This window comes from Eubalaena glacialis, chromosome 3, assembly GCF_028564815.1.
Source record: "Eubalaena glacialis isolate mEubGla1 chromosome 3, mEubGla1.1.hap2.+ XY, whole genome shotgun sequence".
NCBI classification, from domain to species: domain Eukaryota; kingdom Metazoa; phylum Chordata; class Mammalia; order Artiodactyla; family Balaenidae; genus Eubalaena; species Eubalaena glacialis.
Genome location: NC_083718.1, coordinates 22,293,695 through 22,310,016, shown reverse-complemented (window position 1 = coordinate 22,310,016; position 16,322 = coordinate 22,293,695). Strand labels below are relative to the sequence as shown.

General features: G+C 50.0%; 1 protein-coding gene across 2 annotated transcripts in view; it reads left to right on the top strand.

Annotated features, from left to right (window-relative positions):
- The window catches only part of CAPN8 (calpain 8), a 72,417-nt gene that overhangs the window by 39,365 nt on the left and 16,730 nt on the right, over nt 1–16,322 (top strand). Inside the window, exons 8-14 of one of the 2 annotated variants that reach the window (XM_061185339.1) lie at nt 1,444–1,518; nt 2,242–2,402; nt 5,128–5,303; nt 8,763–8,774; nt 11,454–11,696; nt 13,766–13,777; nt 14,969–15,037. In XM_061185339.1, coding sequence (XP_061041322.1) covers nt 1,444–1,518; nt 2,242–2,402; nt 5,128–5,303; nt 8,763–8,774; nt 11,454–11,696; nt 13,766–13,777; nt 14,969–15,037 — 748 coding nt within the window. The remainder of the gene's footprint in view (nt 1–1,443; nt 1,519–2,241; nt 2,403–5,127; nt 5,304–8,762; nt 8,775–11,453; nt 11,697–13,765; nt 13,778–14,968; nt 15,038–16,322) is intronic. The other variant, XM_061185340.1, reaches the window with a different exon arrangement.

The following is a 16,322-nucleotide window of genomic DNA, read 5'->3' as shown; positions in this document are numbered from 1 at the left end:
TCTGGAGATGCAGCCGGGGGTACATGGCTGCTGGGGGAGGAGGGCACTGCATCTCTGAGGTAACATCCCTAGTCTCAGCCCAATGTCTTTAAATTAAAACTTTTTTTTTTTTTTAAGTTTCAAAAAACTAACTGGGAGATTTAGGTCAGATCTCATAGTCTCCAGCTATTCCCCTAATCTTTGTTTATAACAAGCACATTCTGAGGTTTGGCTCTTTTTTTTTTTTTAACAAATTTATTTATTTAATTAATTTATTTTTGGCTGTCTTGGGTCTTCGTTGCTGCGCGCGGGCTTTCTCTAGTTGCGGCGAACGGGGGCTACTCTTCGTTGTGGTGCGCGGGCTTCTCATTGCGGTGGCTTCTCTCGTTGTGGAGCATGGGCTCTAGGCGCGCGGGCTTCAGTAGTTGTGGCACATGCACTCAGTAGTTGTGGCTCGTGGGCTCTAGAGCACAGGCTCAGTAGTTGTGGCGCACGGGCTTAGTTGCTCCGCAGCATGTGGGATCTTCCCAGACCAGGGATCGAACCCGTGTCCCCTGCATTGGCAGGTGGATTCTCAACCACTATGCCACCAGGGAAGCCCCTGGGGTTTGGTCTGATCCAATGACTATTTTCATGAACCAAATAGGCCCTGGGTGCTCCCCTCCCTGATCCCTAGGGGTCCTGAGAGCCCCCCTGGAGGAAGAATCTGGGCTTGGGTATGCCCCAGCTTTTATGCAGCGACGGGGAGGTCTTCACGTTTTGCTGAAAGCAATCAGGGAAGGGATTTTTTAAAGATGGATCTAGATACTGCTCAGTTATTTAGCGTTGCATACATATTTCAGGAAAACCTTCTTAAAGGTCAGGTATCTGGAAATGGCATTTCAACAAATTATGTGGGTATTGCCATGGAAAGACCACCAGCAGGAGGCCTCACAGGGTGACATTACTTCATGGAAACTGTCACAAAACTGGGCCTGATCGTCATTTTGCAGGCTCAGGAAGGGGACCATGTTCATGTGCCCAGAGATGCTCAGACCCTCTCACAGTATCTTCACTTCAGACTGATAGATAAGCCAGAAGGACGTCTCACCAACTGAGAAGGGGTGGAGTGGCCTGTGACGGCCATTCTCACAGCTCCTGCCTTGGACTTGCCTAGGCCTGTGATCAGGGCCTGGGGGGCCGAATCACACATGAATGTAAAACTTGCCTGGAGAGTGAACTTAGAGAAAAGCCATGGAGCAGTGTTCCTGCTGCATGTCTGGGGTCACCCTGCTAGTGCCCGTGGAGTTCCGTCCCTTCCCCAGGCTACACCCAACTCCCACCCCCGGCTATCATTTCGGTATTCCCCATTTCTCAGGGGGAAGTTGAGCTGCAGTAAACAGCTTGCACTGCAGCGAACCCTTCAGGAATGATCACCTCTGCTTCCTTTAAAAAAAACTTTAAATTTTATTCTTTCTTTCCCAGTGCACCAGAGTGGAATTACATAGATCCCAGGCAGAAAGAAAAGCTGGACAAGAAAGCCGAGGCTGGAGAGTTCTGGTGAGAGTCATCCGAGGGAGTGCTGTCCCCTTATTTGTGGGTCCGTTCCTGGTTCACAGGCGGGCAGCTCTCTCTAGGTGTTCCAGGAATTCAACACGGTTCCCAGCCAGGAGGGCTTCTTTCTCCTCCCCCTTTTACCCCGGAGTAGTTCTACCTCCGTACCAGTATGTCTAAAGCATTGAAACCAAGATATGTGGGCCTCAACACGGATTAGCTATCAGCTTGTCTTCCTCAGTTTCCATATCTTTCCAGTGAAATAGGAGCACTGCTCCTATCTCTTTAAGTCCAAGATTTAGCATAGCATCAAAATAAGATAACTTCCTTCACTCATGGGCTAAGGAAGATAATAGGGACACCGCTAAGAATATGACGTGGTTTAGGGGCCATCTCTAGGCTCCCACTTTAACACCAGTTAGATTTAAACAGGAGGGAACTTGGAGGTGGTGGATTGGTTCAATTTACCTGCCAGGGTCTCTCCAGTTTATGGTTTAGTCTCTTTGCCTGGTTGGTTAGATATGAGAGGGGGTTCTCTAAGAAAAATGGAGACGCTAACAATGGTGAGGAATGTGGTCAATGTCCCCTGCATATTTGTACAGTGGGCTGCAGGAAAGATGCGAGTTAGCCCACGGCTTTTGCTCCGTCCCGTGCCCAGGGGGCATGCCTTCCATCACTTTTCCAGCCCAGCTTTCTCGACTGAGAGCCCACCGGTCCCTCTGCCCCCAGGATGTCTTTTTCGAATTTCTTGAGGCAGTTCTCTGGGCTAGAGATCTGCCACCTGTCCCTGGACTCCCTGAGCAGCGAGGAGGTGCACAAGTGGAACGTGATTCTGTTCAACGGGTGCTGGATACGGGGCTCCACTGCCGGCGGCTGCCAGAACTACCCAGGTGAGGCGGGAGCTGCCGTGCTCACCTTCTTCTGGCTTGTCCTCCCAGGGCTGGGCGTCCTTATATGTTATTCTTGGGACAGTGCCTTTGCACTCTGTTCTCTGGCTCCTGGCACCCCTTGGTGGCCCAGCTTCTTTCTGGGCCTTGGAGGCCAGGGCAGTAGTGGTGGGTGGTAGCTCTGCAGCCATTCACCCGGGACCTGATCTCAGGTAACATCATTCTTTAGCGTCTGTGTGTTCAGACTGTCTCTGCTTCACCCACCTGCCCCTTGCCCCCCAAGGCCGTTGTTCTTCGTACTAACCATGCTCTTGTCACCCTGCACCAAGGCCTCTTGTTTTTCTCTGGGGCTTCCTCCATCCCCATGTGGCCCGGCTGGCTGGCAACTGGCCCACTGCACCCTGGGACAGTGGCTAATGGTGCGCTAGAAGGACACGGGTTCGGCATCACTGTATCAGTAGACCGCATCCATCCGAGCGGCCATTCTGCTTTGTTTGCACCTGAGTCAGACAGCCTGGGTCAGGGGTGGCCACACACAGGGTGTGCGAATGGCCACTGTCCACTCCCCTGGTCGTCATCAGAACTCCCTCCCTAGTGGGGATAGTCTGGCGCAAACCGCTGCCTCTGCACTAACCCGGGCCCTCATCTTATTAAAGGTGGGAAGCCTTCCCTGTTCGCGGGAGACCACTAATATCTACACATATAGGCTCCTCCTAGGTTGAAACAGCTGAGGCAGCAGCAGAGCAAGAAACTCCGAAAAACAACCCCACATCTCTAAGGAGAAATGAAAGAAAGTAAAACCCACCCTCTCCACTTCCCACCTCCCCAGGACCCATGTCCCTCCTGGTCTGATGTTAACATTGTTAACTGACTTCGACTTGTAAGCACTGGGTCTTGTTCTCACCACAGAGCTCATTGCAGGCCTGTGCTCAGGGCGTGGAAGCAGCATTAGAATAAAATCCCATGTGGGTGCAGTCCTGGGTCCTGACCGGGTCTCTTGTTCATTATCCCCATCCAACCCGAGCTCCCATTTCTGACGGCGGAGATGGAAGGAGGGTGGTCCTTTCCTGCCACTGTCGCTCAGATGCTCGGTCCGACAGCTCTGGGACCCTGGGAGGGTCATTTCCCTGTTCTGAGCTTCAATTTCCCAATCGTCAAAGTGGAGGGATAATACCCAGCTTCGGAAGCGCTTTGTAAATGGTGTAGTGTTATACAAATGGGATGTGTTATTTTTATGACCCATTTTCTTCTTCTAGCTCTGTTAAGGAGTAAACAAAAAATGTAGGGATTGCAGTAATGTTGCATTTGGGAGAAATTAAAATATGCTCACCATTAGCAAGCTCTTAGAAAATGTGTAGGAAATTTGCATGGATCATTTTGGGAGCTCGGAATTGTAGGGGGTGCCTAAGGTATCTGTCTGCACGAAATCGCTACCCCATCTGTGCCGCCAGCTAGCTGTCGGGAAGAGATGGACTGTTCCTGCCCTGTGGTAATGATGTAAGTATAGAAGATTACAGAATTGTCTCTGGCTCCTCTGGAATCGACAGATATTTGTTTTAAAATCCACACACTTGTGCCTTAGATTAAAAAAAAATCTGGAAGTGGAAGTTCTGGGAAGGTGGAATTGAATAAGTAATTTTATTGTTAAGAAAATATAATAACCAGTGGCTCTTGGTCACCTGTGAATGCCTTGTTATTGTATCAGGTTGGACCCTTATCTAGAGGACCTAAGCACTCCCTCCTTCCCCCACCCCTTTCTTCCCCCAGGGCACATCGTTATTGAAATTATTGAGGCCCTGGCATGGAGATGGCTGTCAAGCCTATCTTCCTCAATCATACTCTGCCACTTGAGTCTGTCATAGAATTGCTGTGTGCCCCTGGATGACCCATTTGCCCTCTCTGTGCTTTGGCTTGTACAGTCACTATTTGGAGAGATTTTTTTTTTTTAAGGTCATATTTGAAATGAAGCAGTGTTTTAAAATATCCATAGGTGGTATGGCAGGCATGCTTCTTAATCGCCAATTATTATTCCTTGGGCATTATTAAATGACGTACTCTTGAGGGAGTGTGCCTCATCACTGGCTGCAACGCTGCGCCATCTAGTGGCGCCCCTGGATCAATGGACAGAGGATCAGCAATCATGGCTGTTTCGGGCTGTGATCTGAAGCAGGGGCCCGTCAGACAGGCTTCCCGGAGGGCAAGAGTGGTCATCTTTTTATAGTCTGTCAGGAGAGGCCTCCTTGGTAGCTAGTCTTTGCTGGACTTTGTCCTCATCTGTCCCAGGGACCTGCTTTTTCCCCCAGAGACCTCCTTCCTCCAGGAGATGGGTTCATCTTCACAGGCCAGTTCTTCACAGGCTGAGAACAAGGAGATGTTAATCATTTCCCCAGAAGACTTGGAGTTTCCTTCCCAGGGGGACCCAGTGTAGCCCTGGGACCACGGGACCTTGAATATCCCGTCAAGTATATCTGGGCCCTCGTTGATCAAATGGACGAGTGTAAAGTTTCCACATGCTGTGGGGTGTGTGTGCTGGTGTGTGGGTGGGGTAGGGAGATAGGAGGAAATGCTGACCACCTTGTAAAGCAAACTTGCCAAGGCCTGCTTACCCGACAGTTTGGCCAGAGTTATGCTTTCCTTGGGATGATCAAAATTCCTCCCTTTCATTCTATTCTTCCCGATCTCCTCACCCCCCTTGGGGGGCAACCACCATCTCCTGGGTGACTTCTAGCCACTTACTGGACCAATTCCCAGTTCAAAATCTGTTTGGACGAGGTGGACGACCACCAGGAGGAGAGCACTGGTGAACCCTGCTGCACGGTGCTGCTGGGGCTGATGCAGAAGAATCGCAGGCGACAGAAGAGGATGGGACAGGGCATGCTCAGCATCGGCTATGCTGTCAACAAGGTACTCTGGAGCTGGGGTCAGCCATCACGGCACGCCTGATGTCTTTGGTTAGAATATTTTGGCCAGCAATTGAAGCGAATCTTTCTTATTGTTTGGATGTTCCTAATCAAACATTTTCCTTGCTCCCCAAAATGCCTCCCCCAGTGGCCTTACTGAGGCCTGAATTCCACAATTAGAGATTCATTCCTCTGGCTTAAACCTCTACTGTTAACACTGAGACGTGTAATTCATTAAGCTTTGTCTGTCATTGAGGGTTCAGTGTAACTACACTTATTAGACTCTCTCCAGGCATAGGCTTCTCAGGGGACAGGAGCCAAGAAGGTGACACAAGGAGTATGAGGACATCACAGAGTGGGGGAAGGGAGCCAAAGACAAATCCTCTTTCTCCCTGCGCAACCTTGAAACACTTGTTGGGACACACAAGGCGTGGGCTGGGGTGAAAGGAGCCCCAGGTCATTTTCAGTTCTGGTGTCTCTGGATTGAAGGTCACAGCTGGCTCTGGGCTCAGGCTTCAGTGCATGGTTCAATACCCCAGTTTGCCCTGTAACCACCCCTCTATAGATTTCACAGCCTAACAAGTAGGTTAAAGCAAGACCTCTGGGTCTTGACAAGCCTAGCCAGGATCAAACTGGAATCCACTTATTTTACACAGGCAAAGACTTTTTATAACGAATTCCGGAGGGATTCATGGTGGTTGCTTTTATAGAATTTTGTTAAAAGTGAATTTCTTGGGAAAAATACAATTCTAAACAGAAAAACCAAGAGCTGGCTGGAAGCCCAACATCTCAGTATACGTAAGTGCATGAAAAAGAAGTACTGTAATAAGAAACCAGTAAGGAAAAGTGCAATTGTCAAGCTCATGTGACCTCCAGCCCCTTTCTTTCTCTTATTTTGGAACTTAGGGCTTTAGAGTTTAGTGTGTGTGTGTGTGTATGTGTGTGTATTTTGTGTTGGAGGAATGGGAGTTGGAAAATAATTGCTGCTTGATGGCTGGAGAAAAGTATTTCAAATAAATAAGCTCCAATTCTACTCCAGCTTGTCCCTTCCATCCCCACCTAGAATGTAAGTAGCACCAAAACAGATTTTTTGCTTATAAGGATAAAAAAACCAAGAAAGCGATTACCCTATGCATATCAATTCAACACTTCTTTAGGGCGTATCTGCCACGTGCCAGGTGCCGTGCTGAAAGCTGAGATCCAGAGGAATAGCACAAGGTTATCGCCCTCAGGGTGCTCACAATCTAGAGGGGAAAACCACACACACTTCACTAACTACAGGGCAGGTCAGATCTGCTATGACGGGGACCAACACGGTGAGCTGAGGTCTCCTCAGAGAGGGATAGCTTCGTGGAGGAGGAGAATTTGATCAGGGCGTCAAAAAATGAGCTGGATTTCAAAGGTGGACGAGGGAGAACATTCCAGCCATAGGGGACACCCTGTGCTTCTTGACAGCTGGAGAGGAAGTGACAGTTTGGGAGAGCAGGCAGGAGGCAGGCATGGCCAAAGGGTGGGCTGAATGGGGACTGTGGCCACCAGCTCTTCATCCACCAGCTCTACCTTCTATAACCGGATCAACAAAGCATTCTTTCAAAGGGACGTGAGCTAACACACGGAAATAGCTTTGTGGGCATGGCATTTGCTCTCGTAAATAATATATACGGCATGTCAATTTTTCAGACATTAGTTTACAGCTGCTTATAAAATAACCCCATGGATGTGATCCGTGGACCTTCTTCTTATAGCCAGAGGCATATAAATTAGAGCATGACATCTGTGAACACAGCCACTTTAACGTTAGGGTGAGGAAGGTGTACAGCCCTGTAGGGAGTGTCTGAGGGTAGAGACAGTGCCTGGGCTTGTAGAAAGTACCTGGTGTTGGAGAGAGGGCATGTAGGGATTGCAGGGGGTACCGTTCTCTGACCCCTGGAACTGCCTCTTCTGACTTTAACTGTCTGCAAACTGGAGTCTGGTTTGAGGTGGGAAAACTGACACTGATTGAGGAACAGCCAGAAACCCCCAAAGGCTAAAAAGCCCTGCTTGTCTGGCCTCCTCTCTCTCTCCCCTGTTATCTTCCTGCTGAGACAACAGGCTCCTGCCACGCAGGCCTGTCATTTGCATTCAGGATCTTGCATTTCAAAGGTGACTGTCCCTTTCCATCCGTCAGTGGGCGAGGCTGGCCAGCTCTCCAGCCTGGATGCTGCGGCTGGGGACTTGTGCCACCTGAGGCCTGGCTGGCTGGCTCAGTTCCTGCCTGGGGACTCTTGGCAGTGGATTCAGAGCATATTGCCTGCGGCGGTGGGCGGGGTGAATGCAAAGACAGCCGAGGTGGTTGAGAGTCCCTGCCAAGGGGGTGAAGGCAGTTGGGAGGCAGATCCCCCGGGGACCTCTGCTCTCCCAGACAGCTGGGGCCTCTGCATGGGGGATTTTAGCTTTAGATGCAAACTTAGAGGAGTGACAGTGACTGCAGACTTTTCTACCTCTGCTGCCAATTATAAACGGGGGTGCCAGGGTGAGGATGCCAGCTGATCCAAATTTTCCCTAATTTTTTTCCGTCAGAGTTAGCAGTTGCCCACAGACCTAAGCCACAAACAATGCCCTTCCTGCTCTTCTGGTCAAAAAAGCCTGCTTGGGAGGGGGGCAAAGGTGGGAAAAGGACAAGGGGGGATTGAACCCTCTTCAGAGTCTTCTCTGGCATGGGAGGGCTCCCACTCTGCATGTGAGATCTCCTGTGGGCATCACCATTTCCATTTACAAATAACAGGACCTAACTCTACCTAGACTAGTGAAAAAGGAATTTACCAGCTCATGTCACCAAACCCAGGCAAGGACAGGGATGCTTAGGACAGGGGACGTGCCTGCTCTCAGGACCCTTTCTCTTCACATCTCCCCTCTGGTGTCAATGCCATCTTCCTGGTCTGGCTTTCTGCACAGTCTCTCTAATATCACCCACATAAAACAAGGGGGCCCCTTCCCTTAGTTCCAATTCGAAAATCCTAGAGAAGTCTGTGATGGACTCAGCTTGGGTCACGTGCCTATTCCTGGACCAATCCCTGTAGCCAATGGTGATTAAATTATGTCTCGAGTTGAGTGAGACCCCTTTCTGGCCAAGCCCTTGATCTGGAGGCCAGGTCTGCAGGTCTGTAAGATGTTAGTTCTCATTTAAACCCCAAGGTTAGTACTCCTCAAACATTTGGGATCCTGGTAGATTATACAGTATGAAAATAAAGTAGAACCTTTTTTTTCCTTTTGGATTTCTAGGGCTCAGTAGTCTACAGATGGCCTTGAAAATTCACCAATGACTTTCCAGTTTCAGAAATGCTGATGACTCACTTTAGCACAGAATTCCTCCCAGTGGCCCAGGACTGCACAGTCTGTGGGCCAGATGTGGGGAGGGACACAAAGGCACAAAGGGAGGCCCACGGCACCCTCAGGTGACATGCTCTTTTCTCCTGCCCTGTAGGTCCCCAAAGAGGTATGTGAACACTGATGGAGATGTCCCCATTGGTAAGGAACAGCTGGGCTGCCTTCGTGATGGGCACCCGGTGGCATGTGCTTCCTTTGATGGAAGCCGGTTCTCCCACAAACCAACTCCCACAGGATCCGGTGAGCTGCTAACCCTGAGAGAGCTGGTAAAGACACTTGGGTCCCACCCGCCAGGAAGGGGACATTGGTGACCTTTGCCCCTTGTGTGCCTGGTGGTCTGATCCAAACAAGATGACTGTAGCTCACTTAGGCTCCTGTTTATCTAGCCGACAGAAATAAAGGCCCTGATATCTGATAAGAAAAGGAAGCACCAACTTTATCTTTTTGGCTCCCAGCTTTTCCTGTGCCTCCTCAGTGATTTACAGCTGGGTTAGAGAGACATGTCATCAGGGTCGTACTTACATCTGCGGTTTCCTGCTGCGGTCCCAGGCCTCACCCAGCTATCCCGGCGGCCTCGTGGGCAGGGGCTGGCGGGGTGTGCTGTGAGACTGCCTCATCCATGCAGCTGGCACACAGTCAGGCCCCAGCTCATCCCAGCCCAGCGAGCCTCTCCTCGGCTGCACGCTAGGGACACCTGGGAGCTCTTAGACATCTCCATGCCCAGACCAATTATGGCAGAATCTCTGGGGTGATTCCAATGTGCAGCCAAGGTTAGGAACCACTTGTTCTGTCTGGGGCTACACCAGCCGGAGTCTATTACTCTAATTATGTAGGGGTACGTTTGCCCTGCTGTGCTAATTCCTGCTCCCCCGGTTTCTCAACCTTGGCCACCTGGTAGCATGTGCCAATGAGGCCCAAGTTCACAGGTTCCAGCCTATGCCTTCTTCCAAGGCTGCCGATCACTGGTCTACCCTGCCTGATGGCTCCCAAATGCATATTATTGGTTATGGAGGCAACAGACAAGAGGGTATGGATGATTTAGAGCATGCCCCTCTTCACTACTCAAAAGTAATTAAATTCAAACGTGCATTAAGTCTGATGGATGGTGGCTCCCATCAGAAGCGGCCCGTTTATGCGAGCGAGGTCCTCTGCACACACAGTGGAGCCTCCAGGAGCATCTCCCGGTGCTCTCCGCGCGTCGCTGTGGAGCCTGTGCTCTGCAAGTGCCGGTGGGTCTTTGGTCAGCGGTTCCAAGGCCTGGGGGCTTGTGAAAGCACAGGCTGCTGGGCCCCAGCCCCAGAGTCTCTGATTCCGCAGGTCTGGCTTGGGGCCCGAGGACTTGCACTTTCAACAAGCCCCCCGGGGGTGCTCACGCTGACCCTGGGCCCACACACTCGTGGCTGGGCCAGGCCACGGGGAGGTGCAAGGGCCAGAGCCCTGGTGGCACATGCCTGTGTGGAGTCCCCAGTAGGATAGAGGCGCCCCAGCTCCTGCCTCCGTGCTCTCTACCTCTCACTCTGGCCTCCCAGGTAAGGCTTCTGCAGTCTGTCCCGCCCCTGGGTTCCTGCTAGAACTCAGTTTGCCCCGTTCCCTCCCCACCTCCCACCCCACACTTCTCCTTCTCCCCTGCTGGTCGCCTGTTTCCTCCCCTCGCAGTCATCAGGGAGGGCAAGAATGACATTTAGCCCCTTAACACTTGGACTCAGCCAAGGCCTTGCTGGCCATGCCCCCAGCATTCTGCCCAGAGTAGAAAACTTCTGGTGGGGGGGATCCCAAGGCTGTGGCTGCTCTAGTGCCCAGGTCAGCAGGGGCAGGCTGGGGGGTCCCGTGGAGTCCTGACCAGGGCAGTGGACGCAGGTGGCCCTGCCTTCCTCCCCTGCTTAGTAGACCTGTGATCCAAAGAGGGTCGGGTGACCATGAATAGACACTGTCTACCCTGGGGTGGGCAGTCCAGCTCTGGGTCACACAGAAGTCACAGCCCTTGCAGCTTACCAGCACCTGCGCTCTGTCACAGGCATCTTGATGAAGACTGGTCATGAAGATACAGTGCAATGGGGACTTAATTACAGCAAGAATAACACCGCCAACAGTGTTTTCAAAGCACTCTGTAGGCACTAATTAGCCCGTGGCATACGACCACAACCTTCCTCTCCCTCCAACAAACAGATGGGCCTTGGGGAGCATCTTCCCCCTCCCAGGAGGGCCAGGCCTCCCTCGGGGTGGCCACCCCCTCTGTCTGCCTCCCTGCCCCGCCCCCCTCCCCCAAATCTGATCACCCTGGTTACCTTGCAGAGCAATTTTCCAAGCCAGGCCAAGGTTAGCAGGCCCTTCTGGCTGCTGTTGCTTGGGAACCAGGATTTAAGCCACAGGCCTGTATTGGGGAGCTCAGCGCCCCCCCCCCCACCCAGGTACAGCTGCAGAGTGAGAGTGTGTTGGATTCAATGAGGGATGATTCATGAGGACGAATATCCAGAGAGAAGCTGAGCACACACGCTGAGCACACCTGCTGTCCAATCCTTCGTTTAAGCGGGAAGAGGGCAAGGGGTCTGGCCAAGGTCAGTGGCGTAGTCAAGGTCAGTGCCTCAACCTGGGCCGGGCCCCCAGAAGGTGCTCTGAATGCAGTTGATGATGGACACACGGTGAGTTCACGACAGAATCCAAGGCTTCCTGATTCTCAACCCAGGGTTAAAAATCAACCGTCCCTAAATTAGTGCGATAAAACCCAACTCTGGGGCCTTCATCTTCCAGGATTTCACAAGACATTGCCCCTGACTGTTGCTTTGCACAGCTGGAGAGCCACACGGATGAGCACCTGGGCCGGGACTTCTTCCTGGGCCACCAGCCCTCCGCCCGCTCCAGCACCTGCGTCAACCTGCGCGAGGTCTCGGCACGTGTGCAGCTGCCCCCCGGGGAGTACGCGGTGGTGCCGTCCACCTTCGGGCCCTTCAAGGACGGCGACTTCTGCCTGAGGGTGTTCTCGGAGAAGAAGGCCAAGGCCCTGGGTGTGTCCTTTCCCTCCGGGGTGGCGGGGGTGACAGAGGGACCTGGCTCCACGCAGGTGCAGGCCCTGCCGCTGTGCGGGACCCACCCCCAGCTCCCAGGAGAAATTTGTAGAACACCATAGATCTCAAGGGTGCTTCACTAGGTGTCCTGCTCCTGCCCCTACACGTTGGTCTGTAGGACATGGGGGAGTTTTCCTTAAAAAAGGTCAAGGCTAGAGAGAAAGGGCACCAGTAACAGCCTGGTTAGAGCGTTTTCCTCACAGCGGGGATGGGCACCGCATAGAGGAGGATCTAGATGAGAGCACCGCCTCTTCCCCTTACACACACCACACACACACACACACACACACACACACACACACACACGCCACAGGGATAATATCTTCAGGGGACTTAAGACTTTATAGGAGAGAGGAAGAGCCATTGCCCTTGCCTTCAAGAACTTCTGTCTTCCTCCCTCCAGAAATCTCCAAGACTTGGACAGCTGGACATTTAAAGGGCCTGCTTGGAATGGGGGAGGGAAAAAAAAAAGCAATTGAACAAACACACTAGAGAAGGGTTGCAAAGATGCTGTCAACATGTACTATGACAACAGTAAAATAATACCTGTTTTTGCCAGGTTGCCTTACCATTTCCAAAGCGTTTTCATGTATATTTTCTCAGAGCAATAGATAATTCCACTACGTTAAGGTCCTTGAGAGCAAGGACCATGTCTTGTTCACCACTACATCTCAGACACAGATACAGAACAGTTCCCAACATGTGCCAGGTGTCCAGTAAATATTCTTTTGAAAGAGTGAACGAACTGAAGTACCGTTTGCCATACCATGTATGCCATCATTTAAAAGCATCTTTCTCCCTGGTATCCAAAAGCTCCCCTGTGTGCAATGACATCCCCTAGTGGTGAAGTACCTGCTATGTACCCGTTTGTGCCCATGTCCATTTTTTCTTTCACTTTTTAAAAATAAATTTTTATTGGAGTATAGTTGCTTTACAATGTTGTGTTAGTTTCTGCTGTACAGCAAACAGAATTAACAATACATATACATATAACCCCTCTTTTTTGGATTTCCTTCCCATTTAGGTCACCACAGAGCACTGAGTAGAGTTCCCTGTGCTATGCAGTATGTTCTCATTCATTATCTATTTTATACATAGTAGTGTACAAATGTCAATAGCAATCTCCCAATTCATCCCGCCCCCCCCTTCCAAGGGGGGCTTGTACTTTTAATATGCTTTGATAGTGCATGTTTTCATGTATAACTTGTGTAATTTTTATAAATACAGTATTTTAATATCTGCATGATTCCTAGGTAAGAAGGTCATAAAGTTGCTTTAATAGAATCCTCGCTATTACTGCAGTTGACTTCTATAGCCAGGACCCTCCCAGTCCCTGAGGAAGAACACTAGACCTGGAAGGCAGGAATATTAATGCTGGTGGTGTAGAGCTGGAAAGGTGGGTCTGAGCAGCCAGATCAATCCACAGCCCTGAGATTTATCTTTATTGAAATGTATAGCTCTAGTCTATTTCTTCCTTTTTTAGAGATTTTTTTTTGATGTGGCCCATTTTTAAAGTCTTTATTGAATTTGTTACAATACTGCTTCTGTTTTATGTTTCGGTTTTTTGGCCACGAGGCATGTGGGATCTTAGCTCCCTGACCAGGGATCAAACCTCCACCCCCTGCATTGGAAGGTGAAGCCTTAATCACTGGACTGCCAGGGAAGTCCCTCTTTCTCTCTCTTTCTTCCCCCCCTCCCTCCCTCCTTCCCTTCCTTCCTTCCTTCCTTTCTTCCTTTCTTTCCAGTTCATACTTATTTTCCCCCAGAATAATAGAATATTACTCTAGGTTCAGAATTTGTAGACTTCACACTAGATTCAGGTTATCGTATATTTTATTACATGGACAATATAAAGCTTTTATATTTTACTACGTGGACAATATAAAGCTTCTACAAAACCACTTTAAAATCATACATGTGTGATGAGAAGTATTTATCATTTCTTCTAAAAACTTTACATGTATCTTTGGATTTACTCTTCATAAATGTAAACGGTATGATAGGCATTAAAACCCCCACGTTATCGACGAGGAAGCAGAGCCCTGGCGAGGTTGAGTTGCAGTAGGATGCTGAGAGCAGCTGCTCTGGGGGTCACACTGGTGGGTGGTGAAACAGCGCACGAGCTTGACTTTGAATCCTGCCTCCACCATGTGCCAGCTGTGTGATCTTGGCCTGTTACTTAATACTTTTAAACCTCAGTTTCTCCATCTGTGAAATGTGGATAGCAATGAGACCAATCTCATAGAGTGCTCATGAGTATTAAATGAACCAATCTATGTATAGTACCTGACAGGTAGTAAGTGCTCACCAAAGGTAAGTACTATTACTACTGCTTCTACTCTTAGTAGTACAGTATCATTGGGCCAGATCAGGCCTTTTGTACTTTTCTGAGTGATGGTTTTGGAAGAAATTGACTTGGTTTTCTGAAACTCTTCAAGACATCTGGGAAACTTGTGACTTTTCCTTTTCTGTCTGGTGATGACAGTTGAGGAGTTTCATTCCATTTTGGAAAGAGCCCCTGGTCGTATCAGAAAGTCTCTGGACAGTCATTCATATAATGATTAGCAATTTTCGAAGGACTTTGACACACATTAGTTCTCATTTGATTCTCAAATGACCCCATGTAACAAGCCTAGTTAATTTAATACTGGACTTGAGGAAATGGATGTCAGAGCCCTGTGATGGAGTTTCGTAATTGGTCAGTGTGGTGTTTGAACTCCTGTCTTCTGGCTTCCAGTTCTGCTGTTTCCACTAGGCTGTGATTTTAACTCCTTTTTAATCATGTTGCTATTTCAGAATCTGGTGAAAGCTAAGAAAACACATGTTAACGTTACTCCCAATTTTCATGCAATATCGGAAGTTCACAGACCCCTTGAAGGTCATCAGTGAATCTCTTAGGAGCCCACACACTCAGACTGAGATTCTCTGCTGTCAGTGTTGCCACCGATCTCTGAAAGCGATTCAGGGTTGAAATCAGAAATTCAGGGTTGGTGGGGATCACTTCCTCACATCGCTGAGAGAGGAAGCCCTTAGACCCCTGGACCTTGCTGGATGGAGAGCTCCTGGGGCCAGGACCTTGGACCTCTCCTGTTTACTGCCATGTGCCCCCATCCAGCCAGTGTCTGACACACGACAGATATGCGACAGATGTAGTGAATGACGAGCGAATGAATTTTAAATCTTCATCTTTCATTCTCCTCAACGAGTCCCATCTTAACTTTGCAATTGCCCTGCCTTTTAGCCACACCCCAGTGAGGTGGATCAAGAAGACGGCCAGCTCAGGAGCCTGTTTGAGAAGCTTGCAGGGAAGGTGAGTAGAGGGCATAGACAAGCTCCCGGACGGGCAGGAGAGTGATCTGGAAAGCTCAGCTCACCTGAGTGTTTCCCCTCGCATCTCCGTGAGTATAAACGATGAGGCCGCAGGTCTCCGGTCCCCCAACTCTGTCTGTTGCCACTTCCTGTCTTAAACCTGAGGCCTTTCCTGCACTGCTGGGGAGAGGAATCTTGGGACCAAGGCCATTTTTCTTGCTGTGTTGACTGCTTTTTGAGAAAACAGAAAATCCGAATCTCCGGGTCCTGCCAAAAGCCTTTCTGTGTGTAAACTGGCCCTGCCGGATCAGAGCCCTGACTTTATAAAAAGCGGGGAGGCAAAACTTCCCTATATCAATATACTTCAGAAATGAGAGGAATCGCTCAGCCCAGGTGGCAGGTGGCTCAGTTAACCTGGCCTGGGATTAGTGTTCACCGGCCCGCCGCCCTGCCTGCCCTCAGGGACACCAGCGGAGCTTGGGCTGCGGAATTCAAGTTGGCCCAGGTGCTGGCACCGCTCGGGGCACACGGAGCCAGGGGAAGACGCTGGTGTGGCCCCTGCTCCTTCCCTCCCTGTCCTGCTGACTTAGCTTATTGTGATTCCTCACTTATGTGAGGCCATAAGTCAGAGCAGACTCAGGGCTGCAAGTGTCACAACTGGCCCCATAGATACAGTGGATGCACGGCTCTTTGAAGGATAATAAGGTTTTACCAAAGGGCCTTGGAAGGCATCCGTCATCTTGGGCTGCCATAACAATGTACCGCAGACTGGGAAGCGTATGAAGCAGAATAAACAGAAATTTATTTCTCACAGTTCTGGAGGCTGGAAGTCTGAGATCAGGCATGGTTGGATTCTGGGGAGGGCCTTCCTCTAGCTTGCAGACTGTTGAAGTCTCACTGTGTCCTCACGAGGTGGAAAGAGGGTGAGGGGTCCCTTGTATAAGGGCATTAATCCCACTCAAAAGGGCTTCACCCTCATGACCTAATCACCTCCCAAAAGTCTCTCCTCCTAATACTATGACACTGGGGATTGGATTTCAACATATGAATTTTTGGGGACACAAACATTCAGTCCATAACAGAAGGGGAAAACAATGCTCTCCACCCTGCAGGGAAGCTCAGAGCCACTTTCTAGACTTAAGGATAGAGTAGAAGAAAATACATCAGAATCCTTGCAGAAAATAAAACCTGGGAACAAAATTCCTTTATATAGCCATTAAAAAAGGCTTTGCAAAAATGAGTCAATCTGTGTTTTAGATGGGCGCTCAGACCAGTGTTTCGCTAAC